At 41.8% G+C, this 13,747-nt stretch overlaps 1 protein-coding gene across 2 annotated transcripts in view; it reads left to right on the top strand.

Annotated features, from left to right (window-relative positions):
• Positions 1-13,747, top strand: part of LOC116978324 (collagen alpha-1(XXIII) chain-like) — a 166,096-nt gene that overhangs the window by 17,561 nt on the left and 134,788 nt on the right. For both annotated transcript variants that reach the window (XM_033029401.1, XM_033029399.1), the window contains exon 3: positions 12,648-12,692. In XM_033029401.1, coding sequence (XP_032885292.1) covers positions 12,648-12,692 — 45 coding nt within the window. The remainder of the gene's footprint in view (positions 1-12,647; positions 12,693-13,747) is intronic.

Below are 13,747 nucleotides of genomic sequence, written 5' to 3'. Positions count from 1 at the left end.
AAAGTGTTCTTAGAGATTGGGGATCGCTTCAGAGCACAAAAGTGTTTAACCTAGCTTTCGCTGTCGTCTTGTCTGTCACCTCCACACTAAGAAACAACCAATAAATCCAGAGCCTGAGTGTCTCTTGTTTATTGATGATCAGATCGAACTCAGTGCAAATCAGAGAACTATAAAATGTATTCCTTCCCTCCCTCTGATGATTATTTCATTGTTTAATATCCAGTTCCACTCAGAACAATCCATCTGGCCTTTTTTCCCCTTTACTACACTGCCAATAAGTATCATGCAACATAGTAAGTCAGCAAGAAATCAGTGCGCACAATCCTACACAAGTCTAAGTGCTATTAGTACCAAAGCACTACACAAGCACATTTTTTTTTCTTTTAAAAATGAAAACAAGCTGTGCTTATCTTTTCTCCTCAGGATGATCCTAGAAAAATGGGCAATCTTAGTGGAAGAAAGTGATTGATGTAGTCCAGCCGGATCTAGTGATAGGCTGGATGCCAGACATGCTCAAGATTAAGCAATAGCAATGTAAAATATTACAAGCACCATGAACAAAACTACTAGTGCAGATACAGAATCTAGTTATAACTCAACTTAACTGTTGCTGAGGGCTTGCACTGAATTTGATGCAAATGCAAAATACAGTTCAATAAAAATGAAATAAATCAATATTGAATAAATGCTTCCTTAAATTTATATCTGTCATAAAAATCTGATAGAATATACTTGTATTCATTATTTTAGTTGAATTTGTGCGATTGCTTTAAATGTCTGCAAACATTTTGCTGTTAATCATACTGTGTAATGTATGCATATATAATACACGCTTCCTTCAGCTTTTATGCATGGTAAATGATGTTACTGGAGAGTGAAGGTTGGCTTTGCTGGCTGAGCCTCCAGTAAGAGTGAGCAGGAGGAGGATCAGCAAGGAACGCCAAACTCGACTCCCTCACTAACATAATTTACCATGTTTAAAGGTCAAGAGTCAATGTTATTTATTATATATATACCGAAAACGGAACAATGACATCACACATTCCATCTCTCCAGACGCTGCCTGCCCCCCTGTGTTATTCTAGCATTTTATGTCCTTCTTCAGTGTAAGTCAACATTTGTAGTTCCTTCCTACACAATTAAATTCTTACTTGCAGCAGCATAACAGGTCTGTAAACACAGTACTCATAGATAACATAATAAACACAAAAGATAATAAAATAAACCAATATTAGTGCTAGTCAGAACTGGCCAATTTCATGGTAGATCATCCATCTGCAATATTAGCTCCGTTTTTTCTCTATCCTACATAGTTTTTCAATATGCGAGGTGTTTCCAACACTGCATTTCATGACCACATCCCTCTACCTTTCCACATTTCATAGCTTTTATGTTGCTCTGTGTGAGGTCTCACAGAGACGGGGGGGGTGGTATAAGAGGGAAATGTGGGACTCGGGGTTGGGAAATGAACGTATGAAGGAGTAGGGTGACATGTGAGGGTGATGGTGGCAGAAGTCATTTCTGTACTTTGTTTATTATTCCTAAAAGCATATTTGATCCCTACCTCCTCCCAACTTTTAATTTAAACCCTCCACAATAGTATTGCCAACATCATCACTTGTACAAGAAGGCTGGTCCCAGTTCTGTTGGATTGCAACCTATTGGTTTGAGTACGTCTGACCTGCCCCAAAATAACCATACAACCATATAACAATTACAGCACGGAAACAGGCCATCTCGACCCTTCTAGTCCGTGCCGAACACGTATTCTCCCCTAGTCCCATATACCTGCGCTCAGACCATAACCCTCCATTCCTTTCCCGTCCATATAACTATCCAATTTATTTTTAAATGATAAAAACGAACCTGCCTCCACCACCTTTACTGGAAGCTCATTCCACACAGCCACCACTCTCTGAGTAAAGAAGTTCCCCCTCATGTTACCCCTAAACTTCTGTCCCTTAATTCTCAAGTCATGTCCCCTTGTTTGAATCTTCCCTACTCTCAGTGGGAAAAGCTTATCCACGTCAACTCTGTCTATCCCTCTCATCATTTTAAAGACCTCTATCAAGTCCCCCCTTAACCTTCTGCGCTCCAAAGAATAAAGCCCTAACTTGTTCAACCTTTCTCTGTAACTTAGTTGCTGAAACCCAGGCAACATTCTAGTAAATCTCCTCTGTACTCTCTCTATTTTGTTGACATCCTTCCTATAATTAGGCGACCAAAATTGTACCCCATACTCCAGAATTGGCCTCACCAATGCCTTGTACAATTTTAACATTACATCCCAACTTCTATACTCAATGCTCTGATTTATAAAGGCCAGCACACCAAAAGCTTTCTTTACCACCCTATCTACATGAGATTCCACTTTCAGGGAACTGTGCACAGTTATTCCCAGATCCCTCTGTTCACCTGCATTCTTCAATTCCCTACCATTTACCATGTACGACCTATTTTGATTTGTCCTGCCAAGATGTAGCACCTCACACTTATCAGCATTAAACTCCATCTGCCATCTTTCAGCCCACTCTTCCAACTGGCATAAATCTCTCTGTAGACTTTGAAAATCTACTTCATTATCCACAACCCCACCTATCTTAGTATCATCTGCATACTTACTAATCCAATTTACCACACCATCATCCAGATCATTGATGTACATGACAAACAACAGTGGACCCAACACAGATCCCTGTGGCACCCCACTAGTCACTGGCCTCCAACCTGACAAACAACCATCCACCATTACTCTCTGGCATCTCCCATTCAGCCACTGTTGAATCCATCTTGCTACTCCACCATTAATACCCAACCATTGAACCTTCTTAACCAACCTTCCATGAGGAACCTTGTCAAAGGCCTTACTGAAGTCCATATATACAACATCCACTGCTTTACCCTCATCAATTTCCCGAGTAACCTCTTCAAAAAATTCAAGAAGATTAGTCAAACATGACCTTCCAGGCACAAATCCATGTTGACTGTTCCTAATCAGACCCTGTTTATCCAGATGCTTATATATATTATCTCTAAGTATCCTTTCCATTAATTTGCCCACAACTGACGTCAAACTAACAGGTCTATAATTGCTAGGTTTACTCTTAGACCCCTTTTTAAACAATGGAACAACATGCGCAGTACGCCAATCCTCCGGCACTATTCCCGTTTCTAATGACATTTGAAATATTTCTGTCATAGCCCCTGCTATTTCTACACTAACTTCCCTCAATGTCCTAGGGAATATCCTGTCCGGACCTGGAGACTTATCCACTTTTATATTTCTCAAAAGTGTCAGTACTTCCTCTTCTTTGAATCTCATAGTTTCCATAGCTATTCTACTTGTTTCCCTTACCTCACATAATTCAATATCCTTCTCCTTGGTGAATACCGAAGAAAAGAAATTGTTCAATATCTCCCCATCTCTTTTGGCTCTGCAGATAGCTGTCCACTCTGACTCTCTAATGGACCAATTTTATCCCTCGTTATCCTTTTGCTATTAATATAGCTGTAGAAACCCTTTGGGTTTACTTTCACCTTACTTGCCAAAGCAACCTCATATCTTCTTTTAGCTTTTCTAATTTCTTTCTTAAGATTCTTTTTACATTCTTTATACTCCTCAAGCACCTCATTTACTCCATGCTGCCTATAATTATTGTAGATCTCCCTCTTTTTCCGAACCAAGTGTCCAATTTCCCTTGAAAACCATGGCTTACGATTTTTACTATTTCCTTTCAACCGAACAGGGACATAAAGATTCTGTACTCTTAAAATTTCACCTTTAAATGTACTCCATTTCTCTTCCACATTTTTCCCATAAAACAAAATGTCCCAATTTACTCCTTTTAAATCCTTTCGCAAATTGGTCCCAATGCATCAAATCTACAAAATTATGCTTATTTGAGGGATCCTGCTATTGTCTCGAGCTGCTTGATTAACCTGACTTCCTTAATGGATATAGACAGATAGTAGATTCTGGCTATTCTTTTCCTCCCTCCATGGATGTAGAATGCCAGGAATGTTTTTCTAATAATGATGCTGAATGCAGGAAAAGTCCAACTAAATATAATTATCAGTGCATTTCACCAAAACCAGGGAGTCTGAAGTTATATTCAAAAACTCAACAAGTAGACTTATTTCAGCAGTGCCTTCTTAAACAATTTTCTGCACATTAAGGAAAAGATCTTTTTCAACAATGGGATGTACTGTCATAGAGAGAGACAAGAGGGGGAGGTGATGCACGTGGCCAAAACAGATACTGCGTGTTCCTTCAACATACCCTGAAACTCAGTGGAAAGTATGGCTGGCTGCTTCTGTAATAGAATTCTACTACACAGCAGCCCAATTAGAACTGGGACCACAAATGTGCATTTCCAGCTTCATATCCTAGGCTCAATTCTCTTTTCCAATAATCTGTAGGAGTGAAATTGAATGAAAGTTTCCATCCCATCTCAAAGTAGGATTTAATTTTCCCAAATTTTATCATTTTATTCGTGAAAAATAACTATTTAAAGTAAATTATTTAATATTGGTCACTGACGCCATAACAGCTCTTCAAAAAAGTTAGAGATGCTCATTTAATATAAGCAACTAATATAAAGCCAGGGAGGAAAATAATAAAAACCTGTCTACTATGTTTTAATACATACTTAAAAAAAAGATAACCAATTTCACTTACATTATTGTGATGGAAAGCAAATTAACTACAGCAGATAAATAAGATTCAAGACATTTAAATTCTCATTACTATTCACTTTCCAAGGGATCAAGTTGCTGATTTTAATCAAGGATTTTAAGATGTGGGGACAGAACACAATTTAACATAAGTTTCCCGTTAAATGCAACATTTTCTTAAGCATGCAAATCATGTAATAAAATACTCCGCAGTGCGGTTTTAAAAATTGCCTTGTGCTGAGTCATGGTATGTCATGAGCAACTAATGAAATCAAGATTGAGCCTTCAGCAAGAGAACAATTTGACTGCCAAACATGTGTATTAAAAATAAATCTGCATACTTGAGACATGCTGGGTTTAGTATTAGATTTTTGTGACTTTTATCAGTCTTTGAGAATGATGAAAATTTGACTTTAGTTAAAATCAATACTTTTGCCTGAAGGGCCTGTCCCACGAGCATGCGACCTGCATGCGGCAAGCGCGACCTAAAGGGCCTGTCCCACGAGCATGCGACTGCATGCGGCAAGCGCGACCTAACCAGAAGCGGGGGCCGCGCGGAGGTCGAGTGAGTGACATGAAGTTCGAGCGAAGTTCGCGCGTGACGTACGGCGTCGAGGCGGTGCTTATGGTGTCAAGGTGGCTGCGGGCCGGCAGGCCGTTGCCGCGCGGAATTTTTGAACACGGTCAGTTTTTCGGAGCCCCGCGCGATGTCGGGACCAGCTCTGCACAACTCCATACGGCTCCGGCGATCGAAGTGGAACCGACCCCGCGAGGCCGTACGGCTCAAGCGACCACGTTAGGTCGCACTTGCCGCATGGAGTCGCATGCTCGTGGGACAGGCCCTTTAGGTCGCGCTTGCCGCATGGAGTCGCATGCTCGTGGGACAGGCCCTTTATGAAATTAATCGATCATTCACAGACAGGTAAAGAGTATAAATATACTGTTCAGTCTTATTTTACAAACAAAATTAAGGTTAAGCAAGAGTGATGACTGAAATCCACATCTGACCCCTTGTATTTATTTTTGTTTGCGAGTACTATTTCAAGACAAAAAGTGGTGGTTCAAGTCAAGTCAAGTTAGTTTTATTCGTCACGTGCACTTAAAGTGCAGTGAAATGAACTTGCCAGCAGCGGTACAATTAAAAACAACACACAATACACACAAAAATTTAACACAAACATCCACCACAGCATTCATCATTGTGGTGGAAGGCACAAAGTTTGGTCAGTCCTCCTCCATTTTCCCCCGTGGTCGGGACCACAATCCTCCGCAGTCACCGCTGCAAGCGTCCAGATGTGCAGACAAGGTAAGTCCAGGTAAGTCTTGAATCGGTGCCTCCGCACCGGAGACCATGGCTTCAAGATGGTGTAGGCCGCAGGCCGGCAGTCGAAGATCTAAAGTCCCTGCCGCGTCGCAGCCAAAAGCACCGCAGACCGCAGGGCCGGCAGTCGGAGCTCCTCTCCAGGGATCCCCGGCGAGGATGGTAAGTCCCCGCCGCGCCCGCGGTTAGAAGTAGGTGGCGGTCGGAGCTCTTCTCCTCCAGAGTCCCCAACGAGGAATCCCAATCTCCGGACGCCGCGCCAGCTGGAGCTCCGCAGTCCGCGGCTTCAGGCTGCCGCGGGCCAGCGAACGGAGCGCTCCCCCCCCCCCAGCGACCCCCAGCGAGGGCTCGCCCACTCCGCGATTAAACAGTCTGCGCTGCACCCGCTGCTAAAGCCCCGGGTGTGTCTCCGGGAAAGGCCGCACCGATCCTCTATGTTAGGCCACGAGTGAGGTGACATGGAAAAAGTCGCCTCTCCTTGGAGTAGGCGACCAAAGCGGTTTCCCCCTTACCTCCCCCACACCACCCCCCACACAAGACACACCAAGAAACATTAAAAACACACATTGAGACACACTAAAATAAACAAAAAAAGTAGAAAAAACTAACACGCTGCTAGATGGTTCACATCAACTGTTCATTTAGCCTTTTCCTATAGGGCCTGTCCCACCAGCATGCGATTGCATGCGTCTAGCGCGACCAAACGTGGTGGCTTGAGCCCCGCACAACTCCATACGGCTCCGGCGATCGAAGTGGGACCGGCCCCGCGAGGCCGTACGGCTCAAGCGACCACGTTGGGTCGTGCTAGCCGCATGCAGTCGCATGCTGGTGAGGCAGGCCCTTTAGTTTCTATTTTCTTAAGTTCCTGTTTTATAATGTTGCAGTTACTAGACCCACTATAACCATATAACCATATAACAATTACAGCACGGAAACAGGCCATCTCGACCCCTCTAGTCCGTGCCGAACACATAATCTCCCCTAGTCCCATATACCTGCGCTCAGACCATAACCCTCCATTCCTTTCCCATCCATATAACTATCCAATTTATTTTTAAATGATAAAAACGAACCTGCCTCCACCACCTTCACTGGAAGCTCATTCCACACAGCTACCACTCTCTGAGTAAAGAAGTTCCCCCTCATGTTACCCCTAAACTTCAGTCCCTTAATTCTCAAGTCATGTCCCCTTGTTTGAATCTTCCCTACTCTCAGTGGGAAAAGCTTTTCCACGTCAACTCTGTCTATCCCTCTCATCATTTTAAAAACCTCTATCAAGTCCCCCCTTAACCTTCTGCGCTCCAAAGAATAAAGCCCTAACTTGTTCAACCTTTCTCTGTAACTTAGTTGCTGAAACCCAGGCAACATTCTAGTAAATCTCCTGTACAATTTTAACATTACATCCCAACTTCTATACTCAATGCTCTGATTTATAAAGGCCAGCACACCAAAAGCTTTCTTTACCACTGTGTACAATTTTAATTTCTATTTTGAAGAGAGTTATTTATTTTGGTGGACCTTTATTTGTTTGGAGCATTTTCTGAAGGAGATGGAGAATTCCTTTGATGGGCATTTGGAAATGTTAATATGATTGTAATCATTGGTACAAGGGCTCCCTGAGTCACGAAACACCTCACACGAGTAAACATTCTTATTTCTAAAGCATTTTTAAAGCTAGTAATAATAATAAAATGTTTCAAGCTGTTTAGTAATTATTGAACACAGTATGTATTCCATCAGGTTAATTATGGGTAGTGTTAGTGTGAGCATTCAATGAAATTGAAGGGCAACACAGTGACCAAAGACGCTATAGGATCTTTGACAGTGACCACTAGGTAGAGCTGCTGCCTCATTACACTGTGGACCTGGGTTCGCTCCCGACCTCTGGAGCTGTCTGTGTGGAGTTTGTATGTTATCCCTGTGACCGTGTGAGTTTCTTCCGGGTGATCCGGTTTCCTCCCAAAAACATGAGGATTTGTGGATTAATTGGCCTTGCAACTTGCCCCTAGTATGGAGGTTGTGCATGCAAAAATGGAATATCACAGAACTAGTGTGAACGTGTGATCAGTGGCCAGTGTGGACTCATTGGGCCCATTTCCATGCTGTATCTCTGGACTAAACTAATTATAGCAAAATTAAGGTTAAGCAATAATTTTTTTTTAAATATGGAGGGATACAATATGCGTGCAGTTTTGGTGTCCTAATCTGAGGAAAGACATTCTTGCCAATAGAGAGAGTACAGAGAAGGTTCACCAGACTGATTCCTGGGATGGCAGGACTTTCATATGAAGAAAGACTGGATAGACTTGGCTTGTACACGCTAGAATTTAGAAGATTGAGGGGGGATCTTATAGAAACTTACAAAATTCTTAAGGGGTTGGACAGGCTAGATGCAGGAAGATAATTCCCGATGTTGGGGAAGTCCAGAACTAGGGGGTCACAGTTTAAGGATAAGAGGGAGGTCTTTTAGGACCGAGATGAGAAAAACATTTTTCACACAGAGAGTGGTGAATCTGTGGATTTCTCAGCCACAGAAGGTAGTTGAGGCCAGTTCATTGGCTATATTTAAGAGGGAGTTAGATGTGGCCCTTGTGGCTAAAGGGATCAGGGGGTATGGAGAGAAGGCAGGGATGGGATACTGAGTTGGATGATCAGCCATGATCATATCGAATGCTCCTGCACCTATTTTCTATGTTTCAAAGCTTTTCTATAAACAATGACTATTTTTCACTTACAGAGAAATTGGTCTACAGATAGGAAAGGAACCCCTGTGTAACTGGGGAACAACCTATATTTTGCTTTCTATATGGTTGTACTTGCACAAGTCAGGTTGGGGGGGGGGGGGGAGTTCCCACCGCCACGGGTACCATGTAATCCTGCGCTACCTGCTCCATGGTCGGATAGTCAGCGACTAAACCGTCTCCCCCACCTGGTTTGCCAGGTGAAGAGGAGGCTTTGGACCCCCAGCAGGACCAAAAACAAGACCTGTCAAAGGGCGGATGAGTTCCTAGCGAGCCCACGGCAATCCATACTTCACTTGAAGTTGCGATCACTGTCGTACATAGCATTGTAAGGCACCGTGCCCGTTGATGTTTTCAACAATGATGATGATGTTGTATCCCAGTGGTCTGCTGTGCCTTGTAATGAGAGGGCATCCTGAACAGAGCAACATACACTTGAAAATGTTCACACTGAGATAAAATGTGAGATTTTGAAATGTATACTGATGAGTGAAATCTAGCATTCCCTAATCATCAGGTAAACAAAAATGCTGGAGAAACTCAGCGGGTGAGGCAGCATCTTTGCAGAGAAGGAATAGGCTATGTTTCGAGTCGAGACCCTTCTTCAGACTGATGTCGGGGGGGGGGGGGGGGGGGGGGAAATAGAAAGGAGACAGTAGGGTTGTGGGAGGGCTGGAGACAGTAGGCTGTGGGGGAGCTGGGAAGGGAAGGGGAAGGAGGGAGAAAGCAAGGACTACCTGAAATTGGAGAAGTCAATGTTCATACCGCTGGGGTGTAAACTACCCAAGCTAAATATGAGGTGCTGCTCCTCCAATTTGCACTGGGCCTCACTCTGGCAATGGAGGAGGCCCAGGGCAGAAAGGTCGGATTCGGAATGGGAGGGGGTGTTGAAGTGCTGAGCCACCGGGAGATCAGGTTGGTTATTGCGAATGAGCGGAAGTGTTGGGCGAAGCGATCGCCTAGCCTGTGCTTGGTCTCACCTTAACACCTGGAATAGCGGATGCAGTAGATGAGGTTGGAGGAGGTGCTGGGGAACCTCTACCTCAGCTGGAAAGACTGCTTGGGTCCTTGGAGTGAAATTGGGAATAAAATAATTTTTTGATGGTTTCATCTTTTTTAACATTGTTTTTATAGTGTGGTTTAATATGAACAGAGAATCATTGTCATGGAGCCAAGCATTTGCAAAAAATTAAAATCAACCCCTTTAGATATGAACAGATGAGTACTTAAACTCAGAAATTGGTCAGTTACTTTAGAAGTGTTTTTCTGTTCCTTTGTGTAACACTTGCTATTATTTCACCTTTCAATTAGGTTTTATTAATCTGTAACTTAATACATTGATTAAAAAATGAGGAAATTAATTACATTTCATATTGACTTAATATATCAAACAATAATCAAAATTGGGGAGATTGGTCGGTTCTTAGCCAAGTAATTTCAATTCAAAGCATATGTAGAACATATTCAATTAAATTTCATTAACAATCATGTAGGAATCAAGCATTGCAATTGCTGAATCTCTGAGATATTCCCAATTTATATAGATAGCAATGAAGGCAAGCATAACATCTGCCTTCTTTACCACTCTGTCATAGAAGGCACATAGTATAAGACTATAAAGTCAAGAAGTCGTGATGGCTGTATAGGACTTTGGTTAGGCCACATTTGGAGTATTTCATGCTTATTTGGCTTACCCCATTACAGGAGGGATACAAAGGCTTTGGAAAGGGCGAGGAAGAGGTTTACCAGAAGGATGCCTGGATTAGGGGGTATTAGCAACAAGTAGAGGTTGAAAAGACTTAGATTGTTTTCACCAAAATGCTGGAATTGAGTGGAGACCCGATAGATGTAAATAAAATTGAGAGGCATAAAAAGGACAGACGGTCAAAAACTTTTTCCCAGGAAGGAAACATCAAAGACTATAGAGCATCGCTTTAAGGTGAGAGGTTCAAAGTTTAAAGGAGATGTGCGGGGTTTGGTGGTGGCTGCCTGGAACACTGCCAGGGGTGGTGGTGGATGCAGATGCGATAGTGGCATTTAAGAGGCTTTTGGATGGACACATAGATATACAGGGAATGGAGGGATATGGACCATGTGCAGGCAGATGAGATTAGTTTTTCTTGGTATCATGCTCAGCACAGACATAGTGGGCCAAAGACCTTGTTCCTGTCCTGTACCGTTCTATGTTCTTTCAATTCACTTCATTGTGAAGACTTGCAATTTCCATTGAGGTCAACCTGCTTAAAGTAGAATTGTTGATTGGTAACTCGTTTCCCACCTTAAACTTATCCTCTCCTCAACAATCGAGTCTGGCAATAGTCATACTTGGGTTCACCTCCAGATGTAATTGACAAGTAGCCAGGGTAAGACACTACTTATCCAAATTTCTCAGCTGTCATATTTTCCATGTTAGTATCTTCCTACCTATCAAATAACCAAGTTAAATTGCTGGGATAATACACACACGCACATACATATATATTAAAGCAACTTAGTAAAAAATGTTCCACAAATGGTTGTATGTTTAGTTTTCAGTTCCTTATATGTAGCATAATATTAGGGTTATAATGAGACCACCACAATTGGTAGCAATTCCTACCCATTGGAATCAATGCAACTGAACAAAACAATGTTTACAAAATACAGTGAACCCTCTCCCCAATTCATTGCATCAAAGGTTATAACATTGTGCCCATTATTTAAACTAAATGAAAACACAAATAATGATTATGATTTTAGACAACAGCCTAACACCACAATTGAATAATGCCTGCAAAAGAGAACTTTTGAAAATTGAATTTGCAATAATATTCACCTGATTAATAAATAACATATAGTAAGACCCATTTAATGTACCAAATTCCATTAGACAGTTCAAGAAATTAGTGTGAAATGGAAAGAAGTAAAATAACCACAGGAAGAATAAAGAAAAATTACAAGTACAAAGAAAAATCCTCACCATTGCACAAAGCAAGTGAGATTGTCATCAAATGAGACAAGGTGCTGACTTTGGGTAGCCTTTATTTGCCATTTGTAAGCCTTGGCCTGTTTTGTTTTTCTCTTTTCCCAGTGGAAGATTGGCTTCATTCATTACCAATGAGATGAAAAATTACTTCCACTAAGCAGCTTTGCAAAAACAATACAGCCAACAAACTCCAGTCCATGAGGAATCTGAACTTGCATCATCCTGCTGGGAACTTGTTATTGTTTGGGTTATATAATTTGCATAGGTGTTCAATAATAGGTTTTAGATGAACACCATATGTTGGCAAATTAGTTCAATTGGCTTGAGTCATTGGGTTGAGAATAGATTTCTGCACACAATCATATCACATTTAACAAAGGACACCTATGATTGATTAAAAGAAGTTAAAGCAAAACTAAATTATGAGTAATTTGTTACTCTTGAAGAAATTACCACAGCTGGGAATCAAGTGGAGTTTCAATGGTAGAAATGTTCTTTATTGTTCGTTTACATTGTCCAGACATTTTTTTGGACCTGATGTTGTATTTCTAGTATTAACTTGCCGGAATTGCGATGGAACTTAAGCAGTCCTAAGGAATTCAATGGCTTGCTTTGCTGGATGTCAGAGCAAATTAAATATTGCCTTTGTGAGATTCATCTGTTAGCACCAGCAGTTTAGTAATATTTTCAATATCTTTTAAGTTTACAAACAATTCTCCATCCTTTGACCAAACTAATTTGTAATAATAAACTTTAACCAAAATTCCCAGGAATATGCAATTAACAGAACTGGAGTCTGCAGAAGCCAGATGGTATGTAACACTCGTTGTAATGTTTCAGCGCTGAGGGAAGAAATGCCACGGGGTTCTATAATGGAATTAAAGAAAACATTTCTGAGATCCAATAACGAACAAATAAGTTGATTCTCTTCAATTTGTACCCTTAGGTCCCCAGGGGAAGCGAGGCAAAACAGGAAGAAGAGGAGCCACTGGTAAGTTTTGTATTTGAATTACTATTTTACTTGGCAGTGGCCACGTACCATGTGGTGAACTAAATGACTTGTTGCCATTCTCGGATGAAAACAACTTTGAACTCAATTCTGCAGTTTGTCCTAGAAACATGCAGGTATTTCTGGTTAATGCAGGCATATGCTCCATATTTCAAAGTGCTGGAGTAACTCAACATGTCAGGCAGCAACTTGGAGAAAAAGGATGGGTGACTGTCAGTCTAAAGAAGGGTTCTGACCCAAAACGTCACCCACCCTTTTTCTCCAGTTGTTGCCTGGCTCGTTGAGTTACTCCAGCACTTTGTGTCTATCTTCGGTATAAACCAGCATCTGCAGTTTCTTCCTGCACTGCTCCATATTTTAGATTGACCCCTTTCTAGAACCAATCCACTGAGCATTTAGTCTTCTATCGTAATAAGGACCAATTGCATACTACAGGTACTTGTCTGCCTGGTTGTACACTTGCAGCACACTACTAGGTAAGCTAAAATAAGAAAAGTAAATTTCTGCAGCCAAAGTCACTCCTTGAGCAATTTCAACAATTGAAGAAAGTAAAAAGTTTGAGATTTTTGTCCTTTTACCACAGCCTAGTGATGATTTCTCAGGAACAAGTATGAGATGTTTTGTAGATACAAGAAAGTCAGATGCTCGAATTTTCAGCAAGAAACAGCAAGTGCTGGAGTAACTCAGCGGATCAGGCAGCATCTGTGATGGGAATGGACAGTCAACGTTTCGGGTTGGGCCGCTTCAGACATTTCTCGTATTGTGTACATAAGGCAAAGAATAGCCCGGTGCTATTTGGTGAGATGTTCTTCCCACCCCCTCACAGCCAAGCAAAAGATATTAGTGAGCAGATATGAGCGAGAAAAATAGACGTTATCAACTTTGGGGTTATTATCATCCACGCCATAAAGAGCTGTATGTGGCGAAAGGGATCAGGGGGTATGGAGAGAAGGCAAGTACAGGATACTGAGTTGGATGATCAACCATGATCATATTGAATGGGGGTGCAGGCTCAAAGGGCCGAATGGCCTACTCCA

Source organism: Amblyraja radiata, chromosome 11, assembly GCF_010909765.2.
Source record: "Amblyraja radiata isolate CabotCenter1 chromosome 11, sAmbRad1.1.pri, whole genome shotgun sequence".
NCBI classification, from domain to species: Eukaryota; Metazoa; Chordata; class Chondrichthyes; order Rajiformes; family Rajidae; genus Amblyraja; species Amblyraja radiata.
The sequence above is the reverse complement of the archived record's forward strand: the minus strand, read 5'-3'. Positions and strand labels throughout refer to the sequence as shown.